The sequence below is a fragment of the Manis pentadactyla genome, chromosome 5 (assembly GCF_030020395.1).
Source record: "Manis pentadactyla isolate mManPen7 chromosome 5, mManPen7.hap1, whole genome shotgun sequence".
In the NCBI taxonomy this organism is placed as follows: Eukaryota; Metazoa; Chordata; class Mammalia; order Pholidota; family Manidae; genus Manis; species Manis pentadactyla.
The window spans coordinates 157,896,641-157,913,282 of record NC_080023.1 but is presented as its reverse complement, the minus strand read 5'-3'; the positions used below and the strand labels follow the sequence as shown (position 1 = coordinate 157,913,282).

General features: G+C 34.6%; 1 protein-coding gene across 2 annotated transcripts in view; it reads left to right on the top strand.

Moving 5' to 3' along the window:
- Nucleotides 1-16,642, top strand: part of RBL1 (RB transcriptional corepressor like 1) — a 58,595-nt gene that overhangs the window by 18,653 nt on the left and 23,300 nt on the right. The window contains exons 10-16 of one of the 2 annotated variants that reach the window (XM_036902338.2): nt 3,081-3,193; nt 3,383-3,486; nt 7,037-7,174; nt 8,728-8,892; nt 10,725-10,857; nt 14,552-14,818; nt 15,802-16,013. In XM_036902338.2, coding sequence (XP_036758233.2) covers nt 3,081-3,193; nt 3,383-3,486; nt 7,037-7,174; nt 8,728-8,892; nt 10,725-10,857; nt 14,552-14,818; nt 15,802-16,013 — 1,132 coding nt within the window. The remainder of the gene's footprint in view (nt 1-3,080; nt 3,194-3,382; nt 3,487-7,036; nt 7,175-8,727; nt 8,893-10,724; nt 10,858-14,551; nt 14,819-15,801; nt 16,014-16,642) is intronic. The other variant, XM_036902339.2, reaches the window with a different exon arrangement.

Sequence of the window (16,642 nt, the reverse complement as noted above, 5' to 3'; positions counted from 1 at the left end):
ATGGTTAAAAAGTCATAGAAACCTCCCCACATGAAATTCCCTATGTACAACCACCATGATTCTGACAGAAAGAGGAAAACGCCCAGGGCCTCCCATTTTCCAAAGTTCTGTACTGATCTGGGGAAAGATCATCATAGAACTAGAAGATATCCCTGACTAGGTGTAGTGAACCCTGGAATGGGAGCTTTTAACTAAATCTCAAAATAGAAAGCAAGGCCCTAGGCCTCCCAACAAAAGCTGAGTATAGCACCAGCTGAGCTCTCCCCCCACTGCCCATTCCTTCAGTCTACAGAAAATGGGCAGAACAATTCCCAGCCTCAGAACAGCTCAAAAGATAAGCAGATTGTAGGTAAGTAGGAAGATTGTCATGAAAAGCAAAGGAAGGAAGGAAGGAAGGAAGGAAGGAAGGAAGGAAGGAAGGAAGGAGGGAAGGAGGGAAGGAGGGAAGGAGGGAAGGAAGGAAGGAGACAACCTAGAAACAAATAAGTGGGAAGATATCCCATATTCATAGATCAAAAATTTAATATTATTAAAATGTCCTTATTACCTAAAGTAATCTATAGATTGAATGCGATAAGCCTCACACTTCCTGGTTTCAAAACATATTACAAAGCTATAGTAATTAGAACAGTACGGACTTGGCAAAAAGACAGACATGTAAACCAAAGGAACAAACTAGAAAACCCCAGAATAAACCTTCATGTATATGGTCAAATGATCTTTGATAAGGGTACAAGACTACACTATGGGGAAAGGATAATCTTCAACAGATGGTATCAGGAAAACTGGATATCCAAATATGCAAAAAGCTGGGACTCATATCTTACATTGTATGTAAAAGTTAACTAAAAATGGATTAAAGACCTAAACAGTAGACCTGAGACTATGCAACTAGAAAAAAACGGGAAAAGCTTCCTAACCTTAGCATGGGCAATGAAATCTTGGAACAACACCAAAAGTACAAGTAACAAAAGCAAAAATAGACAAGTGGGACTACATCAAACTTAAATACTTCTATACAGCAAAGGAAATAATCAACAGAGTGAAAAGGCAACTTAATGGAATAGGAGAAAATAATTCCAAACCATATATAAGATAAGGGGTAATACCCAGAATAGATTAAAGAACTCCTACAACCAGTAACAAAACAAAACAAAAAAATTGTTTAAAAATGTGCAAAGGACTTGAATGGACATTTCTCCGAGGAAGATATACAAATGGCAAACAAGCATGTAAAAACATTCTCAGCATCACTAATCATCAGGGAAATGCAAATTAAAATTACAGTGAGATGTCACTTCACACCCATTAGAATGGCCACTATCAAAAAAAAAAAAAAAACACCTAGAAAATTACAAGTGCTGGCAAGTACGTGAAGAAATTGGAACCCTGGTATACTCCTGGTGGGATTGTAAGATGTTATAGCTGATATGGAAAACAGTATAGATGTTCCTCAAATAATTAAAAATAGAATTTTTATGACCTAGCAATCCCACTTCTGTGTATGTATACAAAAAAATTGAAAACAAGATCTCAGATATTTGGATACCCAAGTTCACTGCAGCATTAATCTCAATAGCCAAGGTGCAGAAGCAACCTAAATGTCTATCAGTGGATGAATAGGTAAAGAAAATGGAGAGAGTGAGTGAGAGAGAGAGATACAATAGAATATTATTCAGTCTTAAAAAGAAGGAAATCCTCATATTACAACGTGGATGAACCTTGAGGACATTATACTAAGTGGAAAAAGCTAATTGTGAAAGGATATATACTGCATGATCCCACTTACATGAGGTATCTAAAATAATTAGACTGATAGAAAGTAAAATGGTGGTCGCCAGGGTTTGAGGGAAGGGGAAATAAGGAGTTGTTGTTCAATGGGTATAGAGTTGCAGTCATGGAAGATGCAAAAGTTCTAAGGATCTATTGTGCAGCAGTGCGCAAATAGTTAACAATACTGTAATGTACACTTAAAAATTAAGAGAGTATATTTGTTACATGTTTTTTACCACATAATTTTAAAAAACAGCTAGTTGGAAGAAAACATAACTCATTAAGCATAGATATGCATTAGAATAAGAACATAAAGTAGTTTTGAAATGTGTGCTACCTACCTCTCTGCACATGATGCTAGTCTGAACATGGGATTGGGAGTCCTGAGCCATGCACTAGTTTCTTGGCTTTGGGCAAATCACTTTCTCACAGTTTTGGATTTGTTTGTCTTTCAGAATTAAGACTTGTATTATGTGTTTGAATGATAGAAAGGTAATAGAATAATGTAACAGGGTTGTATTAGTTACAGCATATACTACATTATATACAGATATATAACATCTATATATTTTAATACAAGTAACTAATATTTAATACATAACAGTATATTATAAAATACAATATAGTATATTACAATAATAGTTGACAGGGTAGTTAATTGCTTCTTGCCAAATGTCTTCCTTTTAGTGCTGTATTTTTCTATTTGTTATTCTTTTGGCTTTAGTAAGAACTACATGCATTTATTGTTCTAGTGCTATAAATATATGTGTTATATATATTTATATATAGCACTGCCACACATCATCTGTTTTTCTTAAGTCAGGTTTGTTGAAGTATAATTTATATACAGTAGGACTTATCGTTTTTACTATACAGGTGTATGAGGTTTGACGAATGCATGCAGTTGTGTAACTGCCACCACCATAAGCAAGAATAAAACAGTTCCATTATCCCCCAAAATTTATTCCCCTTTGTAGTCAACCCCTGTGCCATCCACAGCCTCTGGCAACCACTGATACATTTTCTGTCTCTATAGTTTTGCCCTTCCTAGAATGTCATATAAACAGAAGCATAATGTAGAGAACATTGATTCTTCTAATGTTAAAATTCCAAAACAGTATGCCAAATGATTTTATTTGAAGGCTGTAAATTTATTTGAAGTATGCTATGTTTACATATCTAGGTTTACAACTGAGAGTAGAACTTTGGTCACTAAAAACCAAACTAACTTCTTTCTTCTTGAAAGAACAAATGTTGGTACTCTGGATTTTTTTCTTGATAATTAGGTTCCTCTTGTATTTTTATAGATCTTGTATGCGTAATCCTATGGAAAACATTACAAAAATAGTGAAAGTAGTAGGAGAGACTTTCTGCCAACACTATACTCAATCAACAGAAGAACAGCCAGGATCACACATAGGTAAGAAGATAAAACTAAAGTTGACACAGTGTTAAAAGTAGATAGATTGCCTTCCAAAAGGTAGAAATTCAAGGTTTTTCCTTCCTTCTATTCTTAATTATCAGATTTAAGTTTCTGTAAGTTTTGTTCTTTGGTCCTTAACAGCTACATTCCTTTAGCGCATGTTTTCTCTTTATTTGCCCCCCACAGACTTTGCTGTAAACAGACTAAAGCTTGCAGAAATTTTGTATTATAAAATATTAGAGACTGTAATGGTTCAGGAAACTCGAAGACTTCATGGAATGGACATGTCAGTAAGTATATCCACTCCACCAGCTATTAGCAAGATCCAAAAATCCGCCTGAAAACAGTGTATTGAGAGGCTCTATAATGCATTGTGGAGGGTCAACATTTAAATGGCAAATTTAGACAACGGGACATATTAGTTGGCCTTAGTGATCTTTAACCATTGAGAACTACCCACATCCAGGCAGAAGTGTGAAATATATAAAATATGTCGATTCACCATCAGTACCCTTTCCCTTCAAGTCCTTTTTTTGTCTGTTCCCAGCTAGCTAATAAGGAAAGCCCCCAACTAGTAAGCCAACTGACAATTAAGATATTTGCCCATACTTGCCAGGGATTTTTAAGGGAATGAAAAAGTGGTGGCATTTTTTAAAAAACTGCTTCATTTTCTTAGAACATATCAAATCTGTCTATTTTCTCCAATAGTTACGTAAAGGAATTTTTCTAAAAAATCAAACCCATCATATGATCTTTCAGTTTCTTCCTCCTCCCCCCTCTCATCACTCTTACAGTCTTCTGACCTTCAATTCCAATAAGAACAGGTTAGTGTCTAGGGGTGCTGCTTAACTATCTTAATAAAGTTTCTCTTTGTTTTCATCCTGGAAATTTTCATCTCTCTTCTGTGTTGGTTTCAGTTTTTCCTAGATTCCATGTCTTTCTCTTTCATGAATTACCCCAACATTTGATAGAGCATATGCTCCTATAACTTCCTGAGAAAGAAGTAAATTTTCAACTTTTTATTTTGAAATAATTATGCAGATTCAGAAAATTTCAGAAACAGTACAGAGAGATGCCATGTGCATAGTTGCTCCCAGTAGTTACATTTTACATAGTACAATATCAAAACCAGGAAATTGATGTTGGAACAATGTATGTGTCTCCCTCTTTACCATCACATCACATGTAGATTATGTAACCATTACCAAAATCAAAACAGAACTACTCTATCACCACAAAGATCTCCCTCATGCTACCCTTTTAGAGTCACATTCACTTCCTTCAGCCACTAATCTGTTCTTTATTTCTGTACTTTTAATAACAAACTCTGTATGAGTTCAATTCTTTTAAAATCGTTGAGGTTTATTTTATGACCCAGGGTGTGGTTTATCTTGATAAGTGTTCTGGGCACTTGAAAAGATTGTGTATCTGCTGCTGTTGGGTGGAGTGTTCTGTAAATGTCGATTCTATACTGTTGGTTAATGGAGGTGGTGAGTTGATCTGAATTCTTGTTGATTTTTTGTCCAGTCCTGTCAGTTGTTGAAAGAAGGGTACTGAAGTCTCAAAATATAATTGTGGATTTATCTATTTCTCCTTTCAGTTCTATCAGGTTTATTTATTTACATATTTCGAAGCTCTGCTATTTGATGCATACACTTTTAAGACTGCTATGCCTTCTTGGTAGCTGATCGTTTATCATGATATAATGTTTCTCTCTGAACCTAATAATTGTCTTTGTTCCAAAGTCTGTTTTGGGGTTTATATTTAGCCACTCCTACTTTCTTCTGATTAATGTATTCCTGGTATCTTTTTCTATCCTTTTACTTTCTAGCTACCTGTCATTGTCTTTGAAGTGAGTTTCTTGTAAGCATCATATAATTGAATCATGTTCGTTTTGTTTTGTTTTGATATTGTTAATATACAATTACTTGAACAACATTATAGTTACTAGACTCCCCCTATTATCAAGTTCCCCTCACATACCCCATTACAGTCACTGTCCATCAGTGTATTAAGATGCTATAGAATCATTATTTGTCTTCTCTGTATATACTGCCTTTCCCGTGTCCCCCCCCAACCCCCGCTACATTATCTGTGCTAATCACAATGCCCCCTTTTCCCCCTTATCCCTCCCTTCCCACCCATCCTCCCTAATCCCTTTCCCTTTGGTAACTGTCCATTCTTCGGTTCTGTGAGTCTGCTGCTATTTTGCTCCTTAAGTTTTTGCTTTGTTCTTATACTCCACAGATGAGTGAAATCATTTGATACTTGTCTTTCTCCACCTGGCTTATTTCACTGAGCATAATACCCTCTAGCTCCATCCATGTTGTTGCAAATGGTAGGATTTGTTTTCTTCTTATGGCTGAATAATATTCCACTGTGTATATGTATCACATCTTTTTTTTTGTATCATTAATCTACAGTTACATGAGCAACATTGTTTACTAGACTCCCCCCATCGTCAAGTCCACTCCACATACCCCATTACAGTCACTGTCCATCAGCATAGTAAGGTGCTATAGAATCACTACTTGTCTTCTCTGTGCTTCTCTGTATATACTGCCTTCCCTGTGCCACCCCCCCACATTATGTGTGCTAATCGTAATGCCCCTTTTCTTCCCCTTATCTCTCCCTTCTCACCCATCCTGCCCAGTCCCTTTCCCTTTGGTAACTGTTAGTCCATTCTTGGGTTCTGTGAGTCTGCTGCTGTTTTATTCCTTCAGTTTTTGCTTTGTTCTTCTACTCCACGGATGAATGAAATCATTTGATACTTGTCTTTTTCCACCTGGCTTATTTCACTGAGCATAATACCCTCTAGCTCCATCCATGTTGTTGCAAATGGTAGGATTTGTTTTCTTCTTATAGCTGAATAATATTCCATTGTGTATATGTACCACAGCTTCTTTATCCATTCATCTACTGATGGACACTTAGGTTGCTTCCATTTCTTGGCTATTGTAAATAGTGCTGCGATAAACATGGAGGTGCATATGTCTTTTTCAAACTGGGCTGCTGCATTCTTAGGGTAAATTCCTAGGAGTGGAATTCCTGGGTCAAATGGGGTTTCTATTTTGAGTTTTTTGAGGAACCTCCATACTGCTTTCTACAATAGTTGAACTAATTTACATTCCCACCAGCAGTGTAGGAGGGTTCCCCTTTCTCCACATCCTCACCAACATGTTGTTTGTCTTTTGGATGGTGGCGATCCTTACTGGTGTGAGATGATACCTCATTGTGGTTTTAATTTGCATTTCTCTGATGACAAGCAATGTGGAGCATCTTTTCATGTGCCTTTTGGCCATCTGAATTTCTTCTTTGGAGAAGTGTCTGTTCAGATCCTCTGCCCATTTTTTAATTGGATTATTTGCTTTTTGTTTGTTAACAAAGACTATTTTTAAAACCAAAAAACTTATGTTAAATCATAAATTCAGTGGGGAAACTGTACTTTATCTTCTTAGTAAAATCTTTTTCTCAACTTTTTATAAGTCTTATCTGTAATATAATATAATGCCTTTGGTTTTAGTGTTTTGATTAATCCTTATAATGACAAAACAGTTCTCATAAATATGTAATTTTAAAAGGTGGAACCAATTCTAATGTTTTTTTCTCTTGATGGAAATATTCTCAAATTTCAAAGCAGATTGTTGTGTATGCCTCATTTAAATTTAGTATCTACCACCAATCAAGATTATATATTAAAAGAAAACTCTTTACCAGTTTGAGAGCTCAAATTTTCATCTCTGATACGCAAATTATTTTATCGTGTTTCTATGGTCTTCTTTATAGAATAGAAAGACTGAAATTGCTGAGAAATATTAAACTGTGGTCTTTCTCTTCAAGGTTCTTTTAGAGCAGGATATATTTCATCGCTCCCTGATGGCCTGTTGTTTGGAAATTGTGCTCTTTGCCTATAGTTCACCTCGTACTTTTCCCTGGATTATTGATATTCTCAATTTGCGACCGTTTTATTTTTATAAGGTGAGATGAGAGCAATGTTATGTTATGGTGTACCTCACATAAACATTCTTTTTATCTTGGTGCTAAAGAAACAGGCTGAAGTGACATCTGGAGAATATTTCCAGAGGCATTCTGAAAACGTACTTCTTTTGGGTGGAATCAAGGACAAAGGAAGAGGATGAGAATAAGGATATCAATAATAAATTAAGCTCATCTCACAGCTTCAGTTCTTTTTCCACCACTGATTTGCAAATGTGACCAGGAAATAAGTAGTTAACTCTGAATTTTCCGTACATATGAATGAAAATGATAATCCTGTTAAATAGATGCATAATGAAAAACAAAAACTCTCCCAAGAGAAAGAGGTCTAAAATTGATCGTGGTTATGGTCTAGCAAATGAAGCTGAAGTAACAGATCATGTTCCTTCCCCAGATTTGAGCTAGTTCATTGTGGATGAATCTTACACTTTTTTTCTGCTGTAACTATTTTATGAATGTTTTTCTTAGACAACATACAGATCACAGCTACAATAACATTTAGTGTTCTCTGAATCTGTGTCCAAATTTAAGACTGATGCTACCATTACACTTACTGGCGTGGTTTAATCAATATTTCATCATCAGTGCTACTTTCAAATGATTGATGGTAGAAAAGTTAGTTTGGAGAGTTAAACTTTTATACCCAAAAATGCCTAAAGTTGTAGAAAATGGAGATCATTGGAAAGCTTATCCATTTGAATTGTTGACTAAGTGGGATTAAATATTTTTTTCAGTTTTGTACGGAAAATCGCTTCTATGTATTTTCATATTGATGTGTCTGTTCAGATTTTCTTTTAGAAAACATATGTAATTTTATTCAAGGAAAAAAGTTGTTTTGCCCTCAGCTAATAGCAATTTGTTTTTATTTGTAACATTTTTTCATTCAAGAAGTTAAATGCTTTTTTTTTTTTAACCACATAAATAATATATATCCTTAAAAAAACAGAAAATACACATAAATATAAATATTAAAACTACATACTATAGAGAGGGAAGGTGGGGAGCAAAAAGCAAAACAAACAAAAATACCAGACATTGTAATCCTAATTATAAATAATAATCACTATTAATATTTTTGTATAGTATACTTAATAGGTTTTTTTGTTCTAGATATTTACTCTTTTTAAGATGGAATTATATATAAGCAAAGTTCCTTTTAAATATGTTATTATTTCTGTTCTTTGATGCTATTGGGAAGAATAGTTTGATAAGAGGCAGTAAATTTTAAATAGTATTTGACTGGGAACCCAAGCCCTGCCTTCTTCCACTATTGGGCTTTTGACCACTGTCCATTTATCATTGCCTCAGTCTTCCATGAATAAAAGAAAACATGAAAAACAGAATTGCATGTGAGAGTATTTTGACAGTGTAAAAAATTATTTTATAAATTAAAATATATTAATAAGCCATGGAATTATAGTTCAGTAATATCCTTGGTTCTTTGTCATTAATAAAACCAGAGCTTGTATGTATGCAAGCCCAGTCTAGAACTGACTGCTTGAGACTACTTACCTTCTCAATTATCTCTTCTCTAGGTTATCGAGGTGGTGATCCGCTCAGAGGAGGGACTTTCCAGGGACATGGTGAAACATCTGAATAGCATTGAAGAACAGATTTTGGAGAGTTTAGCATGGAGTCATGATTCTGCACTATGGGAGGCTCTCCAGGCCTCTGCAAATAAAGTTCCTACCTGTGAAGAAGTGAGTCAGGACAAGGCTGATAATCCCATTATTTTATAAAATGACAGCTTTACTAAGATACAATTCATATACCCTATAATTCACCCATTTAAATTGTACAACTCAATTGTTTTTAGTATATTCATAGATATATGCAGCCATCACCACAGTCAATCTTGAAACATATTCATCACCTCAACCAGAAATTATAACTTTTAGCAATCACTTTCCTACCTCCTATCCCCCACCAACCCAAACAACCAATAATCTAGTTTATATCTCTGTTGATTTGCCTATTCTGTACTTTTTTGTAAAACATACTGTATGTGGTCCTTTGTAACTGGCTTCTTTCATTTAGCATGTTCTCAGAGTTCCTGCATGTTGTAGAATATATCAGCACTTCATTCCTTTTTAAGACCTAATAATATTCCAGTGCATGTATATGCCATTTTTGTTTATTTATTTATCAGTTGATGAACATTTGAGTTATTTCTGTCTTTTGGCTATTATGAATAATGCTGCTATGAACATTCATGTAAGTTTTTGTGTGAACATGTGTTGTCATTTTTCTTGAGTATATGTTGGAGAGTAGAATTCCTAGGTCATACAGTAACTCTGTTAAGCTTTTGGGGAACTGTCAGACAATTTCCCAAAGTAGTTGCATCATTTCACATTCCCACCATTAGTGTATAAAGATTCTAATTTCTCCACATCCTCGCTAACACTTACCTGTCGTTTTGATTCTAGCTTTTCTAGTAGGTATGAAGAGATATCTCATAGTTTTAATTTGCATTTCTCTGAAGGCTAATGACGTTCAACATTTTTTCATGTGCTTATTGGTCATTTGTATATCTTCTTTGGAGAAATATCTGTTCAGATCCTTTGCCCATTTTTTTAATTGGGCATATTTTAATTTTTTAATTCAGTCTTTATTACTGAATTATAGGAGCTCTTTATATTTACATATAACTCTCTTATCTGATACATGGTTTGCAAAACTTTTCTCCCATTCTATGGTTTGTATTTTGGAACATAGAATTTTTTTATTTTGATGTCTAGTTTGTCTGTTTTTTCTTTTATTGCTTGTGCTTTCAGTGTCATCTATGGAACCATTCATCCCATCATTTTTTATTTTCAAATGTCCATGTAAACATTTTCATTGGTAATACTCTAGAATTAAAAAAATCAAAAGTTTGTGCTTAATACACACAAATCACACATTTCACAGTTTTGTATCATGTGAGAAATCAAGCCTTTTCCTCCACCTCTGTGTTGTTCTTTTACAACTCCTGTCTTTTCATTCTTCTGTGCTTTCCTGTGTCTCCTTATACTTCATTAATCTTCTTGAATTTTTCCTTAATCCCAAACTTTTGGAAGAATTGTCCAAGATCAGGAAGAACTAAAGAGATGTTTTCTTGAAATCTCTCTCCCATGCATCTTTGGACAATCTTTGGTATTCATCAGTATTTCCATTGTAGAATCTATTGAGAGAATGAAAAAAGCTACGAACTTGAAGGAGAAGGATTTGGGTCAAAGCCCTTGCTCTTATTTAGGGGTGTGTCCTTGGGCAGATTTCACATTATAAGCCTCAATTTTCTCATCCCTAAATGGAGAATGATAGTGCCTACCTCACTGGTTTATTTCTAGTAGACAGTAAACTTAAGTAGAAATTATAAGATCAAGTGAGGTGAACTGTTTACATATATTTAACAATATTAACTATTAAGTACTTTATTGTGAAGAAGCAGGAAAGAGAAAATAGTAAAAAAACACTTTTCCTCATTTTTTTCTGTTCAAAGTTTTCATCAGTGGGTTTATCTGTATGTAAAGCAAAGAGTTTTTGTTTTCAACAGGTTATATTCCCGAATAACTTTGAAACAGGAAATGGAGGAAATGTACAGGGACATCTGCCCATGATGCCAATGTCTCCTCTAATGCACCCAAGGGTGAAAGAAGTTCGGACTGACAGTGGGAGTCTTCGAAGAGGTAGGTTCAACATGGGTAAAACAGTGAAAAAATAACAGAGATCTTTTTTTTTTTCCAGAAGTTTCAGATCTTGCTAATATATTTTTTAAAATCTAATTTCTTCATCAGGATTTGAAAAGGGGCTTAATGCTTATGCCAACACCCTGTGTGGCTCATTGCCTTCTTTTTTATGTTAATAAGAGTTCCACTCTGATTTTGGAAGTAATTTTTTTTAATTGCAATGTCAGTCATTGGAAATAATATTTTTGCTTTTTAATAAACACACATAGCCTTTCCTAAATGCTAATAGAAAACTTTAAATGAGATAATTCCCTACTTTTCTAATGTGACAGAACTTATATTCTTCCTCTGTGTATGTCTAAGAGATAAACATTTAAAGCAGAGCAGAACTCTCTGGGATGCTTAAATTCATTTAATAAATGACTTATCTATACTCTCTTAAAATAGTTCATTTGAGCCTTTCAGTGAATTCTTATTTTTAATGAATTCTTATTTTCATTTGTGATGTGACATAGCAAACCTATGTGTGCATCTTATAGATTATATAGATCTTGAGTTTTTTTTAAGTCAGTTAAGAAAATCTTTTGTCCACAGAATATCCTTGAACAAACCTCAGATGAACAAGTATTCAGGTTACATATAGCTCCAGGTCCATTTTTGCACTATAATTGTGTGTGTGTGTGTGTGTGTGTGTGTGTGCATGTGTAGTCATTGCTTTATATGTACTGCAGGATCATAAAAATATGTAAGCTGTGCATGCAAAACAATCTTGGTAAGCAATGGGAATAATTTTAAGATTGTTTTATACTTTTAAAGATCTTGTGAAAGCTTTAAAAAACTCTATTATTAATGTTTAGAGAAATGAAAAATAGTACAAATATTTAGTATAGTATAACTTAAAGCATTGGAAACATTAAAAATGAAAGTGTTTTTTTATTTTTTAAACTTAAAAAGAATAAATAGTGCTTACTGCCTTCTTCTCATATAACTTACACTGAATGTGAGCGTCTTTTCTGTGCCTTGATTGAATTGTTGTATTCCTTTCTAAGTTTGGATCAACTTTCAACGTTTTATTCTTTGTGCTTTCAATGCTGTGAAATACCTCTGAGAATTCCTTTACTGTGAAGTTTTTTACCATCATCACTTTGTTTTGGACATCCTCAACCTTTCCATCTCAACAACTTAACTCATTTATATTTCATCTACACAGTTTTTTCTAGCTGCACATCTAATCTTGAATGGCATTCTCAGTGTTCCCAAAGTCAGCTATTGCTTCTATAACTCCACTGACACTCTACTTTCATTTTACTTTCAGCATTATCACTTTTTACTTTATTGTGCATTTTTGTCTTTTTTACAAATAATTCCCTCTTTCATTTTTCTGCTTTTGTAAAATGTCATGTGGGTTTATCACTGGGAGGCAAGAAGGCAACATAACTATATATGCTTTGCTGTCTGCATGAATTGAATAATAGGTGTGCCCTGGCCAATCACCAACATACTTTGAAAACAGTGATGTGATTGGGTCACCGATCATTATGCACATCTGTTTTTTACATAATCATTTTTGGACTAAATCTTGTAGTTCATGGAATTATTCACAGTTAATATACCATGGCAACTGAAATTTGAAATTTAAACCATTTGGTTAGGGCTGTTGTTAATTTTAAAACTATGTAACTGAAATTCATGTATATTGGAACTACACAAAGCTTGAACCATGTGTGTATGTGTGTGTGGGTATCTGTGACTCTAACTTGTAAATACATATTATATATACGTGTGTGTGTGTATTTGCAGCCTAGCTAGAGATCTGAGAACTAAGATCATGAAGAATGGTCACCAAAATGTGATTCTCTCCAGGTGGTGGGATTTTGAGTGAGTGTTAACTTTCTTAATTATAGTTTTTTGGCATTGTTTGAGTGTTTTTCAGTGAGCTTTTTTTTTTTGAGATAAAATTCACATACCGTTAAATTCACCCTTTTGAAGTGTACAATTCAGTAGTTTTTAATATATTCACAAGACTATCACCATTATCTAATTCTAGAACATATTCATCATCCCAGAAAGAAACCCCATATTCAATAGCAATCACTCCAGTTTCCCTTCCCCAAGCTCTTGGGACTACTAATCTACTTTTTGTCTCTGGATTTCCCTATTCTGGACATTTCATGTACATGGAATCATTTAACATGCTGCTGTTGTGATTGGCTTATTTACCTTTGCATGTTTTCAAGGTGTGTCTGTTGCAGTATGTATCAGCACTTTATTCATCTTTATAGCTGAATAATATTTCATTGTGTGAATATGCCACATACTGTTTGTTCATTAGTTGATTGGCATTTGGATTATTTTCATTTGTTGGCTATTGTGAATAATGCTGCTATGAACAGACAGGGTATATACTATTTTTATAATTAAAAGTATTTTCTTGTAGGGGTTCAGGCAAGAGTGTCAAGTAATGGAAAATCCTTAGAAAACAATAATAATGAGCCTTGACTCCCTGGAGAGAAAAAGACAATTAATTTGCATATTTATTAAATTTTTGTTGTGTGTCCATAGCTTTTCTAGTGCTGTGCTAGGAAATGATCCTAAAGAGGTTTGCACTTCATGGCTGTTAATACGAATCCTCTCTTGAATGTCAGCTTTGAACATTCCTACTCAGATTCAAGGACTGCCTTGGATTTCTTAAGGTATAGGGTAAACAGGTAGACTGTATTAAAGAATAATAGGAGCTACAATAGAACTTCCCACTTTTTACTAAGGACAAGAAGTCAGAGCTACTTTCATAACCCCCAGAATTATGGGGAGATTTTTATTAAACTGTGACTATTTCCCCACTCCTCTGGGCAATACAAAGAACTGTCAAATCATTGCCAGAGATAATTTTTATACCTCTGTTTTGAAAATAAATTACGTGGCTATTTATCTAGTAAATGTGAAAACAGTGAAATGCTTTCAGTTTAGAAGAATATACCTGCAAAGAAACAGTGGGTTGGAAGTTGGGGAGAATTGTGGAAAAACATGTAGCGTTGTAAGGGGCTAGGAGAATCTTTGCACCTAGTTGAGATGGAAAGCAGTTTATAACACTGGAAGATATAATCCGTACCCTTACTTTCTTTTTGATCAACACCCTTATTGCCAATCCTCAGATTAAGCCATGTTAAGTCATATCAGCTTTACTCATCTTCATCATCTTGTAAAAGATGATTCTGTATCTACTATTAAATCAGAAAGCCATAGCTACTGCCTTAAACTGCTTGACGCATAGGGGTGTGGGAGAAGGCAAAACTGTGAACCAAGTCACTGATTTTTCCCTCTCAGGTGTTATTTACTAGATACAATTGGGAGACAGAAGCTAATTGGATTCCTTCTTAAATTTAGTGGTCACCTCATACTACCTCTCAGCTTCTACTTTACCATTAATATTTTGCTACCATAATAGAGGCACAGGTTCAAAAAACCAGAAAGGTGAGCTATCATAATTTTCACAGTTTATTGTACTGACTGACTTCATGCCTCTCTCTCCCACTAGACATGATATCCCACGAGGACAGAGGCCATGTTATTCCTGCTGGATCCCTAGTGCATAGCGTAGTAACTCAATATCTATTTGTTGAATTAATGAGTAAGCCTTATTTATAATTATGGAATACATATCAAACTGTTTTAAATTTATTTTTCTCTTTATTAGATATGCAACCATTGTCTCCAATTTCTGTCCATGAACGCTACAGTTCTCCTACCGCAGGGAGTGCTAAAAGAAGACTTTTTGGGGAAGACCCCCCAAAAGAAATGCTTATGGACAGGATCATAACAGAAGGAACAAAATTGAAAATTGCTCCTTCTTCAAGCATTACTGCTGAAAATACATCAATTTCACCTGGGCAGAGTCTTCTGACAATGGCTACAGCCATAGTAACAGAGACAACAGGACATAAAGTTACGATCCCATTGCATGGTAGTATTTCAGTGCTTTTATTTTGTATTTTTTCTAAGTTGGATAAAAATTTAAGAAATGTTTTGTTAGGTTGAATCACATAACCCAGTAGGTTAGAATAGGTTTTTATTTTTTTTAATTTTTTAAAATTTTGGCATCATTAATCTACAATTACATGAAAGACATTATGTTTACTAGGCTCCCCCCTTCACCAAGTCCCCCCCACATACCTCTTCACAGTCACTGTCCATCAGCGTTGTAAGATGCTGTAAAATCACTACTTGTCTTCTCTGTGTTGCACAGCCCTCCCCATGCCCCAGAATAGGTTTTTTCTTGAACCTATACTATTTTTTTTTTTGAAGTTGACTTTTCAGAACAGCTTTAGGTTCACAACAAAATTGGGTGGAAGGACAGAGATTTCCCATTTACCCACATGCAGCCTCCTTCACCATCAACCTTCTGCACCATAAAGGTACATTTGTTACAATCTACACTGACCCATCATTATCACCCTAAGTCCATAGTTTACAGTAAGGTTCACTCTGATATTGTACATTCTATAGATTTTGACAAATGGTCTAATGACACATCCACCATTATAGTATTGTACAGAATAGTTTAACTGTCCTAAATATCCTCTGTGTTCCACCTTTTGTTTGGAACCTATACTGTTTTATGAATTTTCATATTTTATAAATTTACTACACTCTTTGTTAGGACTTACTTTCTTATCTGAGCTTTGCTAATGAATATATTGAACAAGAATTTTGTTTTTTGATTAAATCATCTCCTTAAGAGCTCAAAATAATATTGTTTCAGAGAAGAAATAGAAAATAAGAATATTATAACCTAACATTACTAATGTTGTGACTTTTCTCTCCTTTTTTTAACATATTCCTCTGCATCCATAGATAGGTAGGTAGGTAGGTAGGTAGATAAAGTTGACTTTTCTGAAACACATGCAGCTTATTACTAAAACAGAGAACTCTTGCTTGTACATTCAGGTGTTGCAAATGATGCTGGAGAGATCACGCTGATACCAGTTTCCATGAACACAACTCAGGAGGCCAAAGTCAAGAGTCCTGTATCACTTAATGCTCAGTCATTAATTGGTGCTTCTCCAAAACAGACCCATCTAACTAAAGTACAAGAGGTACATCCAACTGGAATAAGCAAACCAAAGAGAACTGGATCCTTAGCACTGTTTTATAGAAAGGTATGTGTATTTATATCATGTAAAAAGATCTTATTTAATCAATACAAGAAAGATAGAGGAACAGAGAGCAGCTTTAGCCTTTTTTGTATGTGGTAAAATATAACAAAATTTACCATTTAAACCATTTTAGGTGTTCAGTTAAGTGTGATTAAGTACATTCACATTGTCGTTGAACTTTCACCACCATCCACCTCCAGAACTTTTCAACTGTTTAAACTGAAACTCTGTACCCATTAAACAATAACTCCCCATTCCTCTCCCTTCCAACAGCCTCTGGTGTCCACCATTCTACTTTCTGTCTCTGTGAATTTGATTATTCTAGGTACCTCTTAAAAGTAGAATCATGTAATTTGTCCTTTTGTGACTAGCTTGCTTCACTTATTCCTGTGGGTGGGTGGGTGGATGGATGGATGGATGGATGGATGGATGGAGAGATAGATAATTTGTCCTTTAGTCACTGGCTTAACTTCACTTAGAATAATGTTTTCAAAGTTCATTCATGTCATAGAGTGTCAGAATTTACTTTCTGTATATACCACATTTTGTTTATCCATTCATCTGTAGATGGACATTTGGGTTGTTTCTCCACCTGTTGGTTATTGTGATTAATGCTATGAAACATCTACTTG